This window comes from Triticum aestivum, chromosome 3B, assembly GCF_018294505.1.
Source record: "Triticum aestivum cultivar Chinese Spring chromosome 3B, IWGSC CS RefSeq v2.1, whole genome shotgun sequence".
Taxonomy (NCBI): Eukaryota; Viridiplantae; Streptophyta; class Magnoliopsida; order Poales; family Poaceae; genus Triticum; species Triticum aestivum.
The window spans coordinates 436,200,059-436,222,638 of NC_057801.1; the positions used below are offsets into that span (position 1 = coordinate 436,200,059).

A 22,580-nucleotide genomic window follows, 5' to 3' on the forward strand; every position below is an offset into this window, starting at 1 on the left:
GCTAAAATTGTTAGCGAATAAAGCATCGGGGTAAAGTAGTCGTCTACCAACGTCAAATGGCCGCGCGCCCTCCTTCGATTGAGCACTTGATGAGCCTTGATCGATCCCTTGAAATTAAGAACACGCCCTTCCGCATGCTCCACATCTGCAAGGACCACCTGCATCATCATCATATCATCTGCGTACTCCTCCTTGTCAGAGACTCAATTTAGTGCTCACATATGTACTCCATATCCGAATCATTGCTTTAAAGAAAAAGGACCAAAAAAATTAGCACATGCACTTCACCAAACACTTACCGGACGTGCTGAGTCCCGTAGGGGCGGATGATACCTGCATGGTGGACAGAGCAGGAGAGCGCGTGGATTGACGGCGCAGGAAAAGCGAAGTGGGAGACAATGTCTAGTGGTGGAGGTCAGGGAGCTCTGGGAAGGGTTTGACACGCGACCTGAGAGGTGTTGCGGCTGCGCCAGCGAGAGAGAAAACAAATGTAGAGACAGAGGGGAAGGATGGAGATGCGGGGTCCAGGAGGGGTTTCGGGGAGGCGGGTAGGAGCCATGGTTTAGTGATGGAGGTCGCAAAGGTCACGGAGCTCCTGGAAGGGTTTGACAGGCGGCCTGAGAGGTGTTGCTGCAGCGGCGGCGAGAGAGAAAACGAATGTAGAGAAAGAGAGCATGATAAAAAGGCGGGCTTTCGGAGGGGTTTTGGATGGATTGTGGGTGTCACAGTCCTACATAATTGATGTCTAGAATTCCGTGAAATCTCTACTTCTTGTACAAATACAGGTCCCGTTTTAAACAACAAAACATACGAATGATTGCAGAGCGGTTTAAGCCCTAACTAGAGATTTGGGAGGGCTCAAGGGAAACTCCGGGACACCCTCGAACAAAAAACCCTTACCTCCGCCCTTTCAAAAAAAAAAACCCTTACCTCCGTCCTCCGTTCTCTCTTCTGTCAAATCTCTCTCTCTCTCTCTAAAAAAATCCCTCGCCTCCGCCCCCCTACGCCGTTACCGCCATGGCCGGAAGCCCGCCGCCGCCCGACGCCTTCGCCTTCTCTTCTGACGGAGAGCTCTTCGCGGCCGTCTCCAATCGGCGAATCCAGGCACTCGCTTCGCCTCTGTGCCCCCGCCTAAACCCCATTCTTACGAGCTGGCTAGCTCTCTAGCCCGTCGCCGTAAATTGGGGAACTTTCTGATCTGGATTGTTAATCCCTGCGAGATGTCCCGTGGTTGAAGTGTAGCGTTACATGCCAGCAAGTTGCTAATTACCTCTCATGTTCATTTTATCATGGCGATTGATAGTTGCTACCGGGCGAAGCTAGTTTCTGGTGTGTTATGTGTTGCTTGTAGAGGTGGTAAATATTTCTGTGGTATAGTACTCTTGTATTTTCTATTTTTGTGGTATCTACTTAATGTCATTTCCTAGATCAGAGAAAATGCGGCGCAATAAAATATCTAAACATATGCGGCTGATTTAAATTGAAGGATCACGAGGAAAAACAATTAAAGGCATAATTAAAGGAGGAGTAAAGTCGATTGGAATCGCATTAACCGGTTGCACGCATCGGCATTAAATCAACAGCATAGAAATCTAAAGGTTAAAGGGAGAAATTAAAGGCCACATCTCGCACGCTAATCGCCGTGGTATCTACCTAAGCCCCTTGTCATTTCCTACTAACTAATCGACGCGGTTTCTCCTTTCAATAAAATTGTGGAACCAGGGCTATGACACTTTGATCCATTTCTTTGTAAGTAACTAGCTGTGAAGCCATGTGAGCAATTTGTTATCAGCCGTTTATAAAGATTGTTCTGAATAGAGTTCCGTGTTGTGAGTTTTAGTATGATTGCTGCTTATACTGTTCTAAAGAGGTATGGATTTGAGGTACAAGCCTCCTTGTAAGCAAAAATGGTTGAAAATTGATGCTTACATGGGTTTTCTTGTTGGAATTTACTTGAAAGTGTAAAGTGATGTTTACTGGGTTACATAGTTGCCAGTATTTAGCACCTCGTGCAAGCTTTTTGCAGTTTCTGCTCGTTCATCCATCTATGAGAGAAAATGAAACATTAAACTTTATATGGTATCGGTCGATTCATGCTTGGGAAGTTAGGATTATTAGAATTAAATATTTCTGTTCATTGGGGTGTCCTATCTAGCTAGCAATATTATAGTAGGGCGCTATTGGAAACAATATCTTTTGGTAGTATTTCTGTTTTCTGCCTTTTTGATACATTGCATTTCTCATCTTTTTCCATTGTGAACTGGAATGGAAGTATGTGAGAACGTAGTTATGGTATATGCCCACATATTCTATTTTCTTCACTTGAAATTATTAATTGCGAAGGTATGGAGTACAAGAGGAGGACAAAAGAAAGCAGGATGGACTGATCCAATAGCAGCCCAAGATGATTCATACAGTTGCATTGCCTGCAGCTCTGTTCAGAAGAAGGTACTTTGTGTTGAGCTTAGTTGGTATCTCCTGTACTATTGTCTCATTTCAGGTTTTGATTGTTGGTTTTTTTACAGCACAAAAAGGATGGCGACCTTATTGTTGTTGCTGTTGGCACTGCAAATGGTGTAGTTTTAGCTCTTGATTCTACTGGTGTTATATGGAAAAGTGCTTGTCACACTGGGTATGTGACCTTATTACGAACTTGGTATTGTTGATTTTGTAACTCTAATCACGAGGCTTCTTCTCTGCTGTTTCTATTCTTCTGTCATGTAAAATAGGAACCATACCAGATACTGAACTTTCGTTGAGTACTTTCCCCTCTGAACTCATTTTAATAAGTCCAAAATCGTCTGGCATACATCTTTTCCTTGATGAACACACATGCTGGTTCCTTGTAGTTGGTGTCTTCTGCAATAAAAGGGCCCTCATATTTCTTTGATAAACACCGTGTTGATTTGTTTGTAGGACTACCATGTTAATTATGGTTGATGCTGTAGATGCTTAGAAAGAAAGGGCTATACACTATCTTCTAACCACATACTCTAATCCTTGCACCTCGTTGGTAGTTGAAATTAAATAGTGACACTTCCTGAAGGGCTATACACTATCTTCTAACCACATATTCTTTTGGCCTATTCATAAGTTTCTGTTTCCTTCTTCATTCTGAGATGCTGAAGCTCAGTTTCTCACCTAAGTCCAACTATCCAAGCATGGATGAATCTGTTCTTCAATTATTATTTTTTGTTCTTTTGAACTCAATAATGAGAAGGTTAAGTTGGTCGTACTTACACATGCAACATAAGCTTAATTCCGTTGCCACAATCAAGGCTATAGCCTATATTCTAAAATTTTAAGCCACTTTAGTTTTTTTAGGTCGTAAGCCGACTTATGTGGTTCCAAAGAAAACTTGATATAAACTGCATTCTGTAAGAAAACATCAGCTAGTTCAAGATATCTTTTAGAATGACTTCACTGTGAAAACATTGACGCCTACTAACATGCCTTTCTCTTCCTACTAGGAAGGTCATTTCTCTTCACTTTTCGAAACAAGGGCGTGTTCTTATTACTGCTAGCAGGGATGGAGTTATATGTGAATTGGATACTTGGACTGGAAAATCCAAAAACACATTAAAAGCTTCGAAAAAGTCAATTAATTCTTTGACACTTTCTCATGGTAAGTGCAACCTTTGTCTCCATGTGCTCTTACTTTATGCATGCTTAACAAGATCTCTCTATATTACACTGCGTTTCGATGTCTGTATTGACCCATCTGAATTGGATTTGGTATTCGCTAGGTATCAATTCAGCTGTTTGGATGCGCACTGAAATGTCCAGATTGAAACGACTCCAATACAGACTGAAATCGTTCTCACCCGCACAGGCCCTCCCTCGATACAGAGCTCCCTGCCTCCGATTTCGATTGAATCGGCCAACTCCCGCAGAAGAAAACGATTGGAGACAGAAGCCCCGCGAGAGACCTGGAACCATCCCCCGCGCGACCAAAAGCTTCAGGAGGCGGCGGCGGCCAGCGGCGCGAATATGCATCCCGACTCCCGGGCCCTCCTCCTCTCTCCGGCGGCAGCTCACCTTCAAGCTCCCTCGGCAGCCGCCCCTTTCCCTCCTCCTGCAGCGTTCCTCCTCCCCATCCCTGACCTGGACGGCCGCCGTCGGATCTCTCTGGCCGGCGTAGGCCTTCCATCTCGCCCATCTTCGGCCACGGCAGGCCATCTCCTCCCATGCCTGCAGCGGCCCTAATGTGACTCCCCATCTATTCTGGCCGCCAGAATCCATCTCCTCGTCCATCTTCTCCTTCTCCTTCCTTGGATCCCCTTCTTCCCCTTCCCTGTCTCGTATCCTCGTCTTTAAATTCTTGGTACAGTGGCCTCAAAACAGCATCGCTATCCACAAACGAGTCAGATGTATTGGGAAACAAGCTCCTGGAGGTAGACGTTACCCTACTCCCTCGGTGGTACAGCTCGTTCCGGTGTGCTCTGGATCGAGCCGTAGCTGACACCGCATTTTACAGAGAGTGACATCGAGCCTACACGAGCGCCTGCCTCTGCGACGCCGACGCAGGCCGGTTGCATGCGCGCGTCAAGGCCTCCGACAGCGATGTCTTCGTGCGGCCAACGCCGAGCTGGGTAGCAAGCTGGACTCTACTGGCGTGTTTCCGTATGAGTTAGCATCAATCAAGGCGCGCAAAGCGACCGTGAACTAGCTCACCTGTAGCCTCTAGCCGTGGAGTTTCCAAACAGCATTTTGCGATTGTATAATTGTCACAGTGGTTTCCATCCGGGGCTGGTAATTAACAGCCGGAAAATGATGACGTTTGTAAAAACAAATTTGACCGCATGGTGCCGTCATGCATTTCTGGAACATTATTTAATTTGTATTGCTATATAATCATTTAATTATAGTCACAGACTTTACAAATTTTGATTTGATGCATATAGAACAAAACACTATCCAATTCCATAGTTTGCCATCCAAACATGATTTGGTGTTGAAACTTCACTGACTTTCCATGAGCTAATTCAATGGCATCCAAACAAGCGAATTCGTATTCATATCCATTACAGTTTCCTCACTGAATTGGAATTGAAACCAATTCAATACGGAGGCCTCCAATACAGACATCCAAACAAAGCATTAAAGTTTCACGTGTTTGTTGTATTCATGGTAGGATCTTCACTAACATGTTTGGGTTGTGTGAAGCAGTGTGAATTACATTAGGAAGGATCTCATCTGATTTCCTTAAATATTTGTTCATCATCATGTGGGCCTGTTATGGACCTTGATCCACAACAATATATATTGGACAGAGGACCTGAAGACCAGGGACATGGCACTCACCCTCAACAAGGGTAGAGCGCTGGTCCCTGGCATGGAAGCTCTCAGGCCTGTAAAATTTTGTTTATTTTGTTGCTCCTATGTTGTTTCAACATAGCCAGTCCCAAGCCCAGGTAAAGGAGGAGGGTTTTGATGAAACCCAGAAGAACATCGTTGGGCGTAACCCTCTTGACGACGTGCCATATCGGAACCCTGGTGTGCTGTCAAATGGGCAAGGGCCAGGCCGTCGCCCCCTTGGTGGCGTGCCGAATCTTGATCTGGATACAGTGACAATTGAGCAAGGATTAGGTCGTCACATCCTTAGTGGCGCGCTACATCGATGCCCTGGTGTAGTGAAAAATGAGCAAGGGTCTTAGCATTTGACTTGATGAGTGTGAAGGGCAAGGAAGCTAGCCCAGTCTAGGAGAACCCGCTTAGGTAGCTAGAATGTAGAGTCCCTGACAGGTAAGCTATGGGAGCTAGTTGATACAACGGTGAGGAGAGGTGTTGATATCCTTTGCGTCCAAGAAACCAAATGGAGGGGACAGAAGGCGAAGGAGGTGGAGGATATTGGCTTAAAGTTGTGGTACACGGGGACAACTGTAAACAGAAATGAAGTAGGCATCTTGATCGACAAGAGCCTCAAGTATGTAGTGGTAGAGTCAAGAGGCGTGGGGACTGGGTTATTCTGGTCAAGCTGGTAGTTGGGGACTTAGTTCTCAATGTTATTAGCGCGTATGCCCCGCAAGTAGGCCACAGTGAGAACACCAAAAGGGAGTTCTGGGAAGGCCTCGAGGACATGGTTAGGAGTGTATCTATTGGCGAGAAGCTCTTCATAGGAGGAGACCTCAATGGCCACGTGGGTACATCTAGCACAGGTTTTGAAGGGGTGCATGGGGCTTTGGCTATGGCATCAAGAATCAAGGAGATGTATTGAGCTTTGCTCTAGCCTACGACATGATTGTAGCTAACACCCTCTTTAAAAAGAGAGAATCACATCTAGTGACTTCTAGTAGTGGTCAACACTCTGGCCAGATTGAGTTCATCCTTTGTAAGCTTATGGTGATATCTGGAGAGTGTTCCCCCTCGGCATAAGCTTGTGGTGGCTGACTTCCCCTTTCGGATTCGTGTCCAGCGGGATAAGCACGCCAAACTCTCTAGAACGAAGTGGTGGAAGCTCAAGGGGGAGGTAACTCAGGCTTTCAAGGAGAGGGTCATTAAGGAGGGCCCTTGGAAGGAAGGAGGTGATGCAGACAATATGTGGATGTAGATAGCGACTTGCATTCGTAAGGTGGCTTCAGAGGGGTTTGGAGTGTCTAGAGGAAGTAGAAGTAGAAGCAAAGCTAAAGATACCTGGTGGTGGAATGATGATGTCCAGAAGGCTACTAAGTTGAAGAAGGATTGTTTCAGACGACTACACCTGGCTAGGAGTGCAGACAACATAGAGAAGTACAAGGTGGCAAAGAAGGCCGCAATGCGAGCTGTGAGTGAAGCAAAGGGTCAGGCGTATGAGGACCTCTACTAGCGCTTACACACAAAGGAAGTCAAAAGGGACATCTATAAGATGGCCAAGATCCGAGAGAGGAAGCCGAGGGATGTTGACCAAGTCAAATGCATCAAGGATGGAGTAGATCAACTCCTGGTGAAGGACGAGGAGATTAAGCATAGATGGCGGGAGTACTTCAATGGAGAGAATGAGAGCTCTACCATTGAACCGGACGACTCCTTTGATGATACTCGCAGGCGTTTTGTGCAGCGAATCCAGGAGTCTGAGGTCAGGGAGGCTTTAAAAAGGATGAAAGAAGGCAAGGCGATGGGCCCTAATTGTATCCCCATTGAGGTGTGGAGAGGCCTCGAAGACAGCAATAATATGGCTAAGCTTTTCAACCTCATTTTTCGGGCTAACAAGATTCCACAGGAATGGAGGCGGAGTATATTAGTACCAACCTTCAAGAACAAGGGGGATGTTCAAAGTTGTACTAATTACCGTTGAATTAAGCTGATGAGCCATACAATGAAGCTATGGAAGAGAGTTATTGAGCACCGCTTAAGAAGAATGATATGCCTGACCAAAAATCAGTTTGGTTTCATGCCTGGGAGGTCAACCATGGAAGCCATCTTCTTGGTACAACAACTTATGGAGAGATATTGGGAGCAAAGGGAGGACCTGCATATGGTGTTTATTGACTTGGAGAAGGCCTATGATAAGATACCGCATAATGTCATTGGTGAGCCTTGGAGAAGCACAAAGTCCCAACAAAGTACATTACCCTCATCAAGGCGATAATGTTGTGACAAGTGTTCGAACAAGTGATGGTGACACCGATGACTTCCCGATTAAAACAGGACTGCACCAAGGGTCAGCTTTGAGCCCTTATCTTTTTGCTTAGGTGATGGATGAGGTCACAAGGGATATACAAGGAGATATCCCATGGTGCATGCTCTTTGCGGATGATGTGGTGCTAGTCGATGATAGTCGGACGGGGGTTAATAGAAAGTTAGAGCTATGGAGACAAACCTTGGAATCGAAAGGTTTTAGCCTTAGTAGAACTGAAGCCGAGTACATGAGGTGCGGTTTTAGTACTACTAGGCACGAGGTTGAGGTTAGCCTTGATGGGCAGGTGGTACCTCAGAAGGACACCTTTCGATATTTTTGGGGCCAATGCGGCAGAAGGATGGTGATATCAATGAAGATGTGAGCCATTGAATCGAAGCCGGATGGATGAAGTGGCGCCAAGCTTCGGGTGTTCTCTGTGACAAGAGAGTGCCACAAAAGCTAAAAGGCAGGTTCTATAGGACAGCGATTCGACCCACAATGTTGTATGGTGCTGAGTGTTGGCCAACTAAAAGGCGACACATTCAACAGTTAGGTGTAGCGGAGATGCGCATGTTGAGATGGATGTGTGGCCACACAAGGAAGGATCGGGTCCGGAATGATGATATACGGGATAGAGTTGGGTAGCACCGATTGAAGAGAAGCTTGTCCAACATCGTCTGAGATGGTTTGGGCATATTCAACGCAGGCCTACAGAAGCTCCAGTGCATAGCGGACGGCTAAAGCATGCTTATAATGTCAAGAGAGGTCGGGTTAGACCAAACTTGACATGGGAGGAGACTTGTCCCACAGGACACAGACTCTATCTCTGATCTTCCTAAGTAAACTGACGCAAACTGATATTGCCTAATTCTATTACTCTTTCCCTAATTAACTAACTCTCCTAATGGTTATGCGGCTGGTGCTGGGCGACCTCTTTAGCCCAAGTACTAGCCTTAGAGCATGTATGAGGATTGCCAGTAAAAGATTTTTTTCCTTGAAATAACACAAACTGCGGGTGCCACCCTGCCAGGAACAAACTCAGGTGGAAGTACTATATTGTATATGTTTACACCTTTAGCGCTCAAATATATTTAGTGTACCGAGTGTATTGGAACAAATATTTGTCTAACTTCCAGTCTTTCGTGAATATAGCACCTTAGGTCATTATTGTTTAGATCTTGCTTTACATATTATCTTCTCAACTTTGTGTGTTTTCTGGACTTACATTGTAGCCCTGCACTTTGCAGATGAGAAGTTTATGGTTGTCTCAGGTAAGACAACAAAATTATATAGTATGAAGGACAAAAAAGAGATTCTGAAGATTCATTCTGATGATGTATGTTATTCTTACTCTTATTCCGTGTTTGCCCCCACCCCCCGACCCCCCTCTCTCTCGCGGTTGTGTCACGTAATGAAAGAGGCCTTAACTTTTATCGGTACCATTGTGATTACAGGGCCGAAGGGGAGCCTTGGCGCAGTGGTAAAGCTGCTGCCTTGTGACCATGAGGTCATGGGTTCAAGTCCTGGAAACAGCCTCTTACAGAAATGTAGGGAAAGGCTGCGTACTATAGACCCAAAGTGGTCGGACCCTTCCCTGGACCCTGCGCAAGCGGGAGCTACATGCACCAGGTTGCCCCTTTATTGTGATTACAGGGCCCTATCCAGCTGATGTCTGTGTCCGATGAAGCACACGCATTAGTTTCTTATACTGACAATAATAAAGAAGTCAAAGTCTGGTCTTGTGATCACCAAAATTGCACTGTCATTTCTACAGTCTCCCTTGCCATGCATACTCAGCCAAAGACAGTAGAGTGTAAAAGGAGCACATCATATGAAGCCGGGGGAATTGTTCTTGCAGTATCAAAGAAAGGTGTGGCTTATGTGTGGGATTTGCAGACCCTTTCCCAAGATCAAGTACTGCCCACCAAAATCTCAGTAAAAAAATCACTTGATAAAAAGGGCCGTGTGTCAATTATTTTAGCTAGGTTATGTGATGCCGAAGAAGACAACATAATTAAGGTTCATGTTGTGTTTGGATCACTAGACTGTTTACAGTTCAAGATTGTTGTATTGGGTGAGAATTGTGAGGACATCAACTTGGTTGCGGAATCTGATGCATTAGCTTCAGAAGAGCAAGATGCAAAAGGTTTGTTCAAATCGCTGTTGCTGTCCAACTATCATTATTAGCACAGTAAAGTCAATGAACATGCATAGGGAATTACCTTAATAGTACTGAAAGTTAATTTTGACAGATGTTCCTGGTTGTATAACCGCAGAGACTGTTCTCCCTCTTTTCTTGTGATTTGATTTTGCTTTTGTGAGTTTGTTGCCATGGGAAGATGTGCTTTTACTGTTGGATGTGTCCAGTATCTGCACTAAATTCTATGGTGTTAAAAATGTCTCAGTTGTTCATCAGGATATAATGTGAGCATTCATATCTTGTAAGCCACAACTTTGGCTTAGCCTATCCTATTAGCATTACTGTATATTTTCACAAATCTTACAAGTCCCTGTGTCTGTTTGTGGTCCGTTTTGAAGGTTTATCTACAGTGACAAGTACTTCTCGTTTCCAGATAAAACGAGTTGCTTAGATAGCAGCTAGCCTATAATTAACTGATGTATGGCCAATTTGGAAGTAGACATAACATGTAAGTAGATGTTCTGTTGATGAAAAGGTGGTGCACTTAGCCAAACACTTGTGGCATGTTATGTGGCTTGTAGCTGCATGATAATGAAATATAAATCACACCTATTATAATTAACTGGAATGTTCTATCATAATTTATGACCTGATGAATTGCTTCAGCGCTTTTCAGATAAGTGAAAAGCACATTTTTAAAAGCAAAACGAGGATGCAATTTGCAATCATCAGTACACATAGTACCTACACCTCTTTAGTTTTCTGCAATTAGCATTTTGGAAATCATGGAAGCACCACTCTAATTTCTATATTCTTGTCAACTTGTTAGTGGCTTAATTATTTTTTTTTGTGATAAATGGCTTAATTCGATGATAAGCCACTTTTGACTCCTGTTTATAAACATGATGGTCTGGCACAATGAACCATTGTATTACTTTGTTCTATTATAGGTGATGGTTACACAGGGCTCTCAGATGCTAATTTACAGCTGAAGGAAGCGAGATACCAATATCATAGGAAGCAGAAAATAGGCAATACTTTGTGTGCCAGATTAGATATAATACTGTTAGAGTACGTAATGGGCCTAATGGGCCTGGGCTGGCCGTATAGCCCGTTAGTCTTAGGGTTAATTAGAGATAGGGGTCGCTTGCTTAGAGGTCAAGTAAGCCTTGCTTGGGAGTCAAGTAAACCTCTCTATATAAAGAGAGGAGATGTATCAATCTAATCAAGCAAGAATTAAGAAGGAAATCCCTTCCCTCTTGCCCGGCCGTGGGCAAAAGGCCCCCGGCCGGCCCTCTCGCGCCCTCCTTCTAGCAGCCGCATAACAATTTGGTATCAGCTTTCCCGGGTCCGATCTTCCTCGTCGGGCCCTATGCGCCCCAGCCGCATCCCCAGCAGCCACCTCCTCCGCCACACCAACAACAGCTACCCACGCTGCCGCCGCCCTCGACCGCGACCACGGCGCCGGTCATCTCGTACCAGTATGGGATGCCCTACGACGGGACCGCGACGACCTTGTTCCCATCAGCGCCGCCGCCGTCCCAGGGCGTCCCCATCCAGCAGATCAAGTCCCGCCGTCGCCGTCACCGCTTCCGTCTGGATCGCTACCCGTCACGTGTCGGCGGCGGTGAGGCTGCAGGCTGCTGCGCGCGGCCTCCTAGCGCGTCGGCGTGTGCGGGAGATGCGTGGTCTGCAGCTGCCGCTCCTCCAAGTTGCCCTTCGCTGCGCGAAGGACCTCGATCTCGTCTGCTGCGTCGGGGATCTTGGGCATGCGGTTTCCCCCGCGGGCTGCTGGCATGCTGTTTTCCCGCGGGCAGCGACCTCAAAGTCTGCGACATCGGCGGTTGGGGGGGGGGGGGGGCGCACCCCTCGTCATTCTCCATCTCAAGCCCTCCACTCTTCTTTGTGCGGTGCAGACCAATAGCCGTCCGGCGGGGAGAAGGCATGGTGTCAACGACAGGAGCGCACCGCGTAGCACCACTGCATTCCGCCGCCGGCCGCCGCGAGGGCGCCTCTGTTGGTCGTTCTTGCGACCACTTCCAGGTGGCCATACACATGCACTCCTTTTGTCCAGATGGTGTCCATGGGATCCAGGTGGCTGTACACGTGCACGTCCGACGTGCGGATGGTGTCCACTTTTTGTTAAGGGGTCCAAAATAAAGCGTCCCAGTCCATTTCAGGTTGAGAGTAATAAAACAAGCCGAGATGTAAAAGGCTTGTTTTTAGGTGTTAGGTTTGTGTTGCGTCGAGTCATGGTTATAAGTTGGTTAGGCTGCAGCTCGAGGACAAGCTGCATGTCCAGGTGGGGTGTAGTGTTAGAGTACGTAATGGGCCTAATGGGCCTGGGCTGGCGGTATAGCCCGTTAGTCTTAGGGTTAATTAGAGATAAGGGTCGCTTGCTTAGGGGTCAAGTAAGCCTTGCTTGGGAGTCAAGTAAACCTCTCTATATAAAGAGAGGAGATGTATCAATCTAATCAAGCAAGAATTAAGAAGGAAATCCCTTCCCTCTTGCCTGGCCGTGGGCAAAAGGCCCCCGGCCGGCCCTCTCGCGGCCTCCTTCTAGCAGCCATATAACAAATACAATAGTCAACAATAATAGAATAACAAAGCAACACATGAGAGAGGTGATTTCCTGTGGTTACAGCATGCATGTTTTGATGCTAATGGCATTTTCGTTGGGTCTCGGTACCCTTTTATCACAAGATTTATACTTTGTCTCCATATTTTCTTATGACTAAGTATGCTATTAAAGTTAGAGATTATGTACTTTGTTAAATGCCTACCGTTGATCTTAACTGTTTACTTGGTTTCTTTATGGCACCAGTAAATAACAAGATGGATGATGAACAAGATCGACAGGAGAATACAAACCTCACTCGTCAAGGAAGACCAAACAAAAGGACAGCATCTGTTTTGGATTCTATCACTGGTAACAATTAGCCCTGTTAATTTGAAGTACATCCAGACCTGATGCTGTAATACACATTGAGTGTACACCATGAAAAAACAAATTTAAGGTGTCCTTCATTTTCTACCTTTCTGATCACTAACTTCTCTATTTTGCTGGAAAGTTTAGACACAGTCAAGGAGGGGAATCCAGAGTATAATCTAGATGAACCAACTATGGAGCAGAAACTCGAGAGTCTAAATTTGCTCAATAAGTCTGAATTCCTTGAAGAGCAATCAGCCTCTCTGGCGCCGCCGAGTGCGGATTCAGTCTATATTTTGCTGAAGCAAGCTTTGCGTGCTGATGATCACGCTGAATTGTTGAAATGCATGTACAATAGAGATGAAAAGGTATGGCTTTCTTCTCTTTCGTGTGCAATGTTTGGTCAAATACTTTGTTGCCGCTTGTCTTGGTCACACTGAAAGAAATTCTACTTTGAAGCAATGGGTCATACAATTTAATACTTCTGTCACACAAGTTTAGTCAATGATGTTACAGATACATATTGCCCCCTTGGTTGTGTTGCATCTTTTCACCTCGTATGTTCTATTTCCTGGTTCATAGAGTTTCTCTATGTTATAATCACAAAACACTAGAGACATGCTCAAGTTCTCATGATCAACCACGCTTGATTGACTCAACATATTTTAGTAGTGTTGAAGCTAAATTTGGTGATGCAAATCTAGCGTCTGGTTTCCTTTTTCTTATTAGCTCCATGTTTAATGAATATCCTCATAGTAAGTAAAGGTGCACAGAAAAAGAGAGGATAAATTATATGTAACTCGGAGTTACTACCAGTGATGTTATTGATTACGGAGAAGAAACAAAGTTATTCCTGGTCGTGACCAATGCACTACACCTCTAGTCTTATTAAGTCAAGTTGGGAGGCGTTATGAACAATCCTTGCTAGAAGTAGTCTGTTAGGGTGTGTTTGGTTCAGGGAGCAGAGTGGAACGTAATGGGTCGGTTCTGCAATTACGAGCCATCCTCGTGTTTGGTTGAAAAGCGGAACGGAATACACTGGTTCCTCATAGAGGAATATTCCTCCCATATGCCGAACCAACTCACAACGCCAAATTGGTGGAACCACGCGGTTCCTCACTAGAATCGCGTTGTGGCTTGCAACTATCACCGCGAAACCACCCCCTCTCACATCCGGTGGTGGTGGCACATGCAAGACCATTAGCTCGGTACGAGGTGAGTGCAGGCGGCTGCGCCGGAAGAGGGGGGGGGGGGGGGGGGGGACGGGGGCCTGCTAGTCAGCGTGCAGTGTGGCGGAGCGGTGACGTGGTTGAAGGCGAGCCAGGCGGCGGTCCGAGAAGAAACACGGATCTGTAGCGACTGGCAGAGGAGCAGAAAAGGTGTGTTTGGTCTGATTTGCCGCGGTGGACGGGTACTGCAGGTGGCTGGAGTTGCAGCGGCGGGCGTCGCTGAGCTCACCGGAGCTGCTGGGCTGCATCCGACAGGGAAAGAGGAGGCACCCGCTGCAGCGAAGAGGAAGGGCTGCAAGCCTGAAACAACGTGGAGGGGCTACGGGATGCTAGGCCAGTGAGCAAGGTAGGAGAGTACGGGAAGAGGAAAGCAATGAGCTGAGCAGATTGGAATTTTTATGTTAGTATTTTCTCCAACATGTATCTACCTTGTGCGGTGCTCAACCTATTTATGCAAAGAGTTGTGATTCTTCAGACTATACACATGTGTACGAGTGGAATGACTAAAATCAGATTTCATGAAAATGCAAAGAGTTGCAAATCTCTAAATCAACCTTTTCCCATTTCATTTCTTCAACCAGACATAGGAACGTAATCAACCCAACCAAACGCAAGACTGGAATTGACCCATTCCGGTGGAATGGAACCATGACATTCCACTCCACTTGGTTCCCAAACCAAACACACCCTTAGGCTAAGGACTGGCCTGCTTTTTGGTCCATAACAAACCTAACAGTCTAACCTTTCAGTTATTAGCAACTGCCAAAGTCAGCATTTGCCATGTTATTTATTCTTATTGCGATTTGATGCAACATTTTTCTCTTGTCTGATAATTTACTGTTGCGTTACATGTAGGTCATTGTAAAGTCAGTATCACTCCTAACACCAGGAGATGCTCTGAAGCTTCTCAAGTTCTTCGTGTCGTCAATACAATCTAGGTAGGAAAGCTTACAAAGCATTTTGTCTCTTTAGTACATTGTTCGGGACAAACTATGTAGTGCATCTAATATTTAACTAGAGAACATCAGTCCATTGACCATGATACTATCTTCAGTCAAACACCTTTAACTGTATGTTCCATGTATACGTTGGATTGTTAGGTCTTGGTATATTTTGGATCCAATCTTTTTGGGAATGACTAGAATGTACGGCTTCCAAAATGTGCTTAGCCTCTTCTAGTAACTTCTCCTATTATTTGGCGATTTTTTTTATTTTGCATGCATGCATACACATATGCCAGCTTTACAAAAAGTTCTTATTTAGGGATATTTATTCTCCACAGGGGTGCAAAGCTGGTTTGTTTGCTCCCGTGGCTTCAAACTTTACTTAGCCGGCACATGAGCAGCATCGTGTCGCAGGAGTCTTCTCTGCTGTTGCTCAATTCACTCTATCAGGTTAGTAATTTTATCAGCTGCCCTAACAGTATGTCAGACAAGTATGTATTTGATTAAGAATCTTTCATCAAGATTGCCACATTTTCGTTTGTTTGTTGGGTACTATTGTACTGATTGCCATTTTTTCTCAGCTTATTGATGCAAGAACGTCGACCTTCAAATCAGCACTTCAACTCTCTACTACCCTTGATTACCGTTTCAGTGAGGTAAAAGTTTCCTTCCTGTAAAAAAAGCGATATTGTTGTTGGCATTGCAAATAATTTAAACATTTTCCAGATTGCTGATGAAGAAACTGACGAGGAAGAGGCGGCCGCACCGATTATCTACGAGGACAAGGACACAGAGGACGAAGAATCTGACATCGATGCTATGGAAACCGATGGGGAGAGTGAAGAGCTCGGCGATTCAGATGGAAGTGAGAGAGTATTATGAGCGACTGACCTGTAGACTCTTATAGGACTGAGCTCTCAATCATCCTTTTCGGGTCTTGCTAAAAAAATCATTTGTAAAAGGTAGGAGCTCGAAAGCTCATGGTGTATGAGGCTGAGATTTTCATGGGAAACCCAGCTGGGCTTGTACTATGTTAAGCATCGTGTTATGTAGCATAAACACTCAAATATCTGCAAGCATTTGAAATGCATTTCATTTACGAGATCACAACTTACACACCTGTTATGTTTTTCTTTACATCTTGCATAATATGCGCATTTCATGAAAATTACATATGGGACAGTTCAATTTAGTTTCCTGTCTACCCTAGTTCCTTTGTAATTGGTTCGTGGTACCTGTTTCGGCTCCTCCTTGGCAGCATTGGTGCTCTTGAAATCCCCTTCATTGTTACTCTAATTTACTTTTTAGGAATTGTTACTCTAATTTTTTGCACCTTAGAGCATCTCCAATAGCAGCCTGCAGCCCTAAAATAGGGCAGCAGTTGGTTTTGGGGGGTGGGGGACCCTCTTCAACAGTAACCCTATCATAAAAAGTTTTTTGGGCAGCCCAAAAAGAGGCTCTGCAGTAAACTAAAGCCCCCGCCCACCCGCAACCTAGCCTGCAGATCCGCCGATCATTGCGCTTGTCGCCATCAGATCTACTCATTCCACCTCGCCATTGGCCGCCGGACAAACTAAATTGCCGCTGCACATGAATCTCGTTCCACCACCGTCGTAGACCGCCGCTCCGCCTGCATCCAGCAGCTCCGTCGCGCCTTCTCCGTCCTCCGCGCGTCCTCGTCGCTGTGACATGGTCGCCATGCCGTCGAAGCTGAAGACCGGCTTCAGGGGAGTGCAGTTGTGGTCCTCCAGCTAGTACGACGTGGAGTTCCAGTAGGCCGACCATCGGTATTGGTTGGGCACCTTCCGGAGTGAAGACCTCGCGCCCGCGCGTATGACATCGTGGTGTGGCGGCTCGGTCTGCCGATGGACAAACTCAACTTCCCGGATATCGATTCGTTGGCGGCAGCGGAGCTTGTCGGGAGGAAGGTCACCATTGTGACCCGCCGACGAAAACATAGCCGGAGATCGACATTGTTGCCGAGAAGAGCGACAAGGAGATGATGGCGAGGTCCGCGCGGGAGCACATGAAGTACGTCCAGTACGAGCAGGAGTGATATTGGAAGAGGGACGTAGAGAAGAAGACGACGAAGAATGACGACGAGGCGGGACCTTCCTCTTCGAAGGTGGTGGTCAACGTCGAGTCGTCCGAAGACGACATTGATTGGAGCGACCTGGAGGGTGAGGGATGGTGAGGATTTTGGCATCGAGTGGGACAACGAGGACAACGAATAATGTGTAATCCCTCCGTCCGGAATTACTTGTCATCAAAATGGATGTATCTAAAACTATTTCTAGATACATCCATTTTCCGGACGGATGGAATACCTGATAATTTAATTAGGGTGCACAAGCTCCAGTAGTTGGTTCACTATATATGTGTAGTAGCAGGGGCTATGGATGTACTAAGAGCATTTCTAAATGATTCCTAAAAGGCCATAAGGGAATAACTTTTTTGGTTTACTCCCTTACGGCGGACCTAGCCAATCCCCAAAACCGTTAAGGGAGTAATTTTTTTACTCCAACTTCCTAAAAATTTCCCTAAATTTACTCCAACTTTGGGCGGCCAAGTAAAACTGACTCTCTCCCTCCCGCGCCGCACTGCCTCCCGCCTCCGCCGCCGCCGGCATCGATGACCTCCGAGCCGGCCAGAATGGATAGCCAACACCCCTCGGTCACCTCGCCGGCCGCCGGCGCCGGCGAATCGCCTTCGGAATCCACCCACGCGCCGCCGCTGGTGGCGTAAAAAAAATCTTGGGATGACAAAGAACCACCGGGTCCAAGCGCCGCCTCCAGCCACGCCAATGGTGTCCGGCGTGGCCACCGCGTCTCTGGCAACAGCAGGCCGCCTTCCCGCCGCACCTACCGGAGGCAAACGGTCTCGAAAGCCGATGGCGGCGGCGGCGCTCGCCGAGGCGGCCACCAAGAAGAAGACGAAAAAGACCGTAGCGCCGGCTCGTCCAAGGCCTACGCCTCGTGCGGCAACTCCGGCTGCCCCTACGACAACTGCTCCAGTGCGAGCGGCGGCCATGGCCGACAACAAAAAACGCGGCCACCAAGTGCTCAATGGAATGCCAACAAGGTAAAAACCTCGTGTCCCATTGGAATTCGATAGTGATGGTTCATGGTCGGTAGTGATGGTTTATAGTGCTTGCTTTGACATTGTAGAGAGGAGATGAGCACGGCCAAATTCCTCGCATCATTGGAGTCCTCGTCCACCATTGGCCTTGATGATCTCAACTATGGTGACTTGTTTTTCAATCATTCGGCCACCCAAGACACAGAGGAGGCCAAGGAGGTGGTGGCCGAGGAGGTGGTGGTGGAGGTGACCGAAGTAAGCATCAAGTCTGCAAGGACCCGCACCCAAAACTACAACCAAAAGGAGGACCTTGCGCTTTGCGATGCTTGGTGTGCCATCTCCATGGATGCAACAATCGGAACGGATCAAACCAAGACCATGTTTTGCGAGAGGATCACTGACTTCTACAACACCTCCGTGGACGTGCAATCAAGCCATACACAAGGTTCGCTTGGGCATCGTTGGAGCACCATCCATGATCAATGCAACCGATGGTCCGATTGCATTGACCAAGTGAACAATGCTCCACCGAGTGCTATGCAAGTGGCGGAGTATGGCCCCTACATCCAAGAGCTATTCAAGCATTGAAACACCAAGTTCGGCCACAAGCACTTCACTTTTGCATCATTGCTACAAAGAGCTTGCAAGAATGAGAAGTGGATCCAAAGAATTGCGGAGATCACTCTGAAGAGGTCAAGGTTGAGCACATCCATTGAGGATGACGACGAGGTTGATGAAGATGCTAACAATAGACCGGAAGGAAACAAGATTGTAAAATAAAGAAGAGGAATGCATTCGGTGGCACTTACAAAGATGAACTTGTGGCAATGATCGAGACGAAGAAGGTGTTGGCGGCCGAACGCAAAGAAGACAAGGTGGCGAGGTGGAATGAGCTCAAGGCCTTTGAGGATGAGAAGTGGAAGACCAAGATGGCGGCCAAAGATAGAAAGTTGAAGGCCGAGGAGCGTAGGCTTGCACTCGATGAGGGGAGGATTCGTGATGCGGAAGAAGGCCGAAGAGCGTGCTATCATGTTCATGAATCCAGACACAATGGATGAAACCGCAAGAAAGTATTGGGAGCTCACTCATGAAGAAATCTTGGCCTCTCTTTGGAATGTTGGTGGTGGCTGAGGGGGTGGACGTGATGGTGGCCGAGGGGGTGGTGATGGTGGTGGTGATGGTGATGGTGGCCGAGAGAGTGGTGACGTTGATTTCTTTGTTGATGACCTCGTTTGAGTGGTGGTGGCAGAGAGGGTGGTGGTGCATGCCAAAGATTGGCTCGATCCATAACATATACATGCTATGTTTATGGTGATTTTGAATCAAACATTGTGGGTGATGTCTTTTGGGTGAACTTCGCATGTTTAAATTTTAAAAACACGGTGATGAAACTTTATGTTATGACGATTATTGCTATCCATGCTTTCATTTGAATGATTTTAAGATATGTATTGTGTAGTGTTTGAAGTTAGCGTGGCTAGGACACAAAATCGAGACAATTTTATGTTTACTCCACTAACTTTTAGGGGATCGGCTAGGTGCGGCCACCATTACTGGAGTAAATTTTTACTCCACTAACTTTACTCCGCCATTTAATCCCTTAAGTTTTAGGGGATCAGTTAGAAATGCCCTAACTGTGGTAGAGATGTCCTTATTAGGAAGCTTGTAGTGCAGTAGACGGAGGAGATCACAACGCCCCAGCTCGCCAAAGCCGCCTGGTGGATCCTCCTATGATGGGTTGTGAGGCCAGTTGCAGTCTTTGGAGCAGCACTCAACCAAGCCACATCTGATGCACATCGTCCCGTTGGTGCAATCATTCTTGTGGTGGCCTTCCTCCATGCAATTGAAGCAACGTCCATACACCATGCACGACTGATGTCTACTACACAACTTATTCTTGTAGACTCTTGTTGGGCCTCCAAGCGCAGAGTTTTGTAGGACAGCAACAAATTTCCCTCAAGTGGATGACCCAAGGTTTATCAATCCGTGGGACGCGTGGGATGAAGATGGTCTCTCTCAAACAAACCTACAACCAAATACAAGAAATCTCTTGTGTCCAACGCACCCAATACAATGGTAAATTATATAGGTGCACTAGTTCGGCGAAGAGATGGTGATACAAGTGTAGTATGGATGGTAGATATAGGTTTTTGTAATATGAAAATATAAAAAAAATCAAGGTAGCAAGTGATAAAACAGAGCACAAATGGTATTGCAATGCTTGAAAACAAGGCCTAGCTAGGGTTCATACTTTCACTAGTGCTATCTCTCAGCAGTGCTAACATAATTGAATCATATAACAATCCCTCAACATGCGACAAAGAATCACTCCAAAGTTCTTATCTAGCAGAGAACATAAGATGAAACTGTTGTAGGGTATGAAACCACCTCAAATTTATCTTTTCTGATTAATCTATTGAGCCATCCCTATAAGTGTCACAAACAACCCTAGAGTTCATACTAAAATAACACCATATGACACGCATCAACCAACTCTAATGTCACCTAAATACTCCAGTTTCACCAGGAGTATCCATGAGTTGATTATTCGATATGCATCAAATAACTTTAGATTCATAATATTCAATCCAACACAAAAAACTCAAAGAGTGCCCCAAAGTTTCTACAGGAGAAAGTAGGACGAAAACATGCATCAACCCATATGCATAGATTACCCCAATGTCACCATGGGAATCGCAAGTTGATTGCCAAAACATATATCAAGTGAATCAATAGAACACCCCATTGTCACCACGGGTATCCACATGCAAGACATACATCAAGTGTTCTCAAATCCAAAGTATGCAATCTGATAATAGTGAAACCTCAAAGGTAAAAACTCAATTCATCACAACAAGATAGAGAGGGAGAAACACCATGTGATCCAACTAAATTAAGAAAGCTTGCGGTACATCAAGATCGTGCCAAATCAAGAACACGAGAGAGCGTGCGCGCGAAAGAGAGATCAAACACATAGCTACCGGTACATACCCTCAGCCCCGAGGGTGAACTACTCCCTCCTTGTCATGGAGACCGCCGTGATGATGAAGATGGCCTCCGGTGATGATTTCCCCCTCCGGCAGGGTGCTGGAAAAGGGCTCTAGATGGGATCGTGGAGGTACAGTGGCTTGCGGCGACGGAGTCGAAGTTCTAGGCTTATTTCTGGAGGTTTCCCTATTTATAAGAATTTTCAGAGTTGGAATCATGCGAAAAGGAGTTACGAGGGGCCCATGAAGCACTTGGGCACGACCACCCCGGGGCACGCCCAAGTGGCTCGTGGGGCCCTCATGGCTCTTCTGGTCCTCCACAAAACTTCGGGGGGGGGGGGGGGTCTAGTTTGTTCAAAAAAAAACGTCAAAAAGTTTTAGTCCATTCTGAGAACTTTTATTTCTACACAAAAAACAACACCACGGTAGTTCTGCTGAAAACAGCGCCAGTCCAGGTTAGTTCCATTCAAATCATACCAAAACCATATAAAATTGTTGTAAACATGTCATGAATACTTCATAAATTATAGATACGTTGGAGACGTATTAGCATCCCTAAGCTGAATTCATGCTCGTCCTCGAGTAGGTAAATGATGAAAGAAATAATTTATGAAGTGTGAATGCTAGCATAGTGCATAAGTTTGATCAATGATAATTTCAATCACTTTTCCTACCATCATAACAACAACTCTTTCTCATAAAACTCATCATGATAAAGTACCAATCAACTCACATGTTATGGTTCAAGCAATGCATTCTCTTGAAACTTAACAACCTATGTTCTTAGTCACCAAACAATTGCAATTCAACTTATTTCAACAAAGTCTAAGTAAGAGCTCCACATACTCAATTATCATATAGTCTTCTATGATTGCTAATATTCAAAGCATATTTTCTAGAACAAGTAGCATCCATCAAACATAGAGAAAGATAGGGGCTTAATATTTCGCCTCCCAACTCATTTATCATAGAGATAATTGTCAACAATAATAATTCACGATCAAATATATTTGAATGGCTATATATGCCTGGATATTTCCCACCACATGATGCTTGCCAACTAAAGAATAGGTTGGAAAAATAAATTCAACAGAAATAAAATTAACAGAAAAAGTAAAAGATAAGCCCTTCGCAGAGGGAAGCATGGATTTGCAGAGTGCCAGAGCTCATTGCTTAAAGCAGAGATGAATACATTTTTAGAGGCATGCCTTTCCCGTCAACATCACAATCGAGAAGTCTCAGTATCTTCCATGCTAAACTGAAAGGATCAAGATGGACCTAGAGGGGTGTGTGTGAATAGGTACAATTACAAATTTTAATTCTTCCTTAACAATGTTAGGCAATAATGCGGAATATGAAAGTGAGCCTAACAATTGCAAAGGTGGTACAAGGGCTAAATAAGGATAACAAGATTAGCTAGTAAGTGGATGAACAAGCACAATATAACTTAAGTAAAGACTAAGTGACAAGTAACCACAAGTAGGGAGCTAGGGTTAGGAATAACCCAACTCCAAGAGACGAGGATGTGTGCCAATGTTCAATTCCTTGGAGGGAAGCTACGTCACCATTTAGAGAGGTGGTTACCACGAAGTCTCACCCTATTCTCTCTTTGAGATATCACCACGAAGGCGATTCTCAACCACTAGTGGTAGACCTTGGGCTCATCTCCAAACCCT

The 22,580-nt window shown here is 45.7% G+C and overlaps 1 protein-coding gene across 2 annotated transcripts; it reads left to right on the forward strand.

Moving 5' to 3' along the window:
- Window positions 1–900: 900 nt before the first annotated feature.
- Window positions 901–15,953, forward strand: LOC123070230 (uncharacterized). Of its 2 annotated transcripts, XM_044493320.1 has the most exons (10): window positions 901–1,104; window positions 2,344–2,448; window positions 2,526–2,632; window positions 3,471–3,625; window positions 12,562–12,666; window positions 12,814–13,034; window positions 14,751–14,833; window positions 15,178–15,289; window positions 15,421–15,495; window positions 15,566–15,953. In XM_044493320.1, the coding sequence occupies exons 1-10, from the start codon at window positions 1,018–1,020 to the stop codon at window positions 15,719–15,721; spliced, it is 1,206 nt and encodes a 401-aa protein (XP_044349255.1). In that variant the 5' UTR covers window positions 901–1,017; the 3' UTR covers window positions 15,722–15,953. The 2 variants fall into 2 exon arrangements, with proteins under 2 accessions (XP_044349255.1, XP_044349254.1); XM_044493319.1 differs by lacking the exons at window positions 901–1,104; window positions 2,344–2,448; window positions 2,526–2,632; window positions 3,471–3,625 and adding an exon at window positions 8,964–9,743.
- The last annotated feature ends 6,627 nt before the right edge of the window (window positions 15,954–22,580 follow it).

What these genes read in the sequence shown, in the direction of transcription:
- LOC123070230 (XM_044493319.1), top strand. Translation starts at nt 9,266, where the DNA reads ATGTCTGTGTCCGATGAAGCACACGCATTAGTTTCTTATACTGACAAT. An exon ending in TGCTCAATTCACTCTATCAG is followed by an intron (nt 15,290 to 15,420) that starts GTTAGTAATTTT and finishes ATTTTTTCTCAG; the next exon opens with CTTATTGATGCAAGAACGTC. An exon ending in TTGATTACCGTTTCAGTGAG is followed by an intron (nt 15,496 to 15,565) that starts GTAAAAGTTTCC and finishes AACATTTTCCAG; the next exon opens with ATTGCTGATGAAGAAACTGA.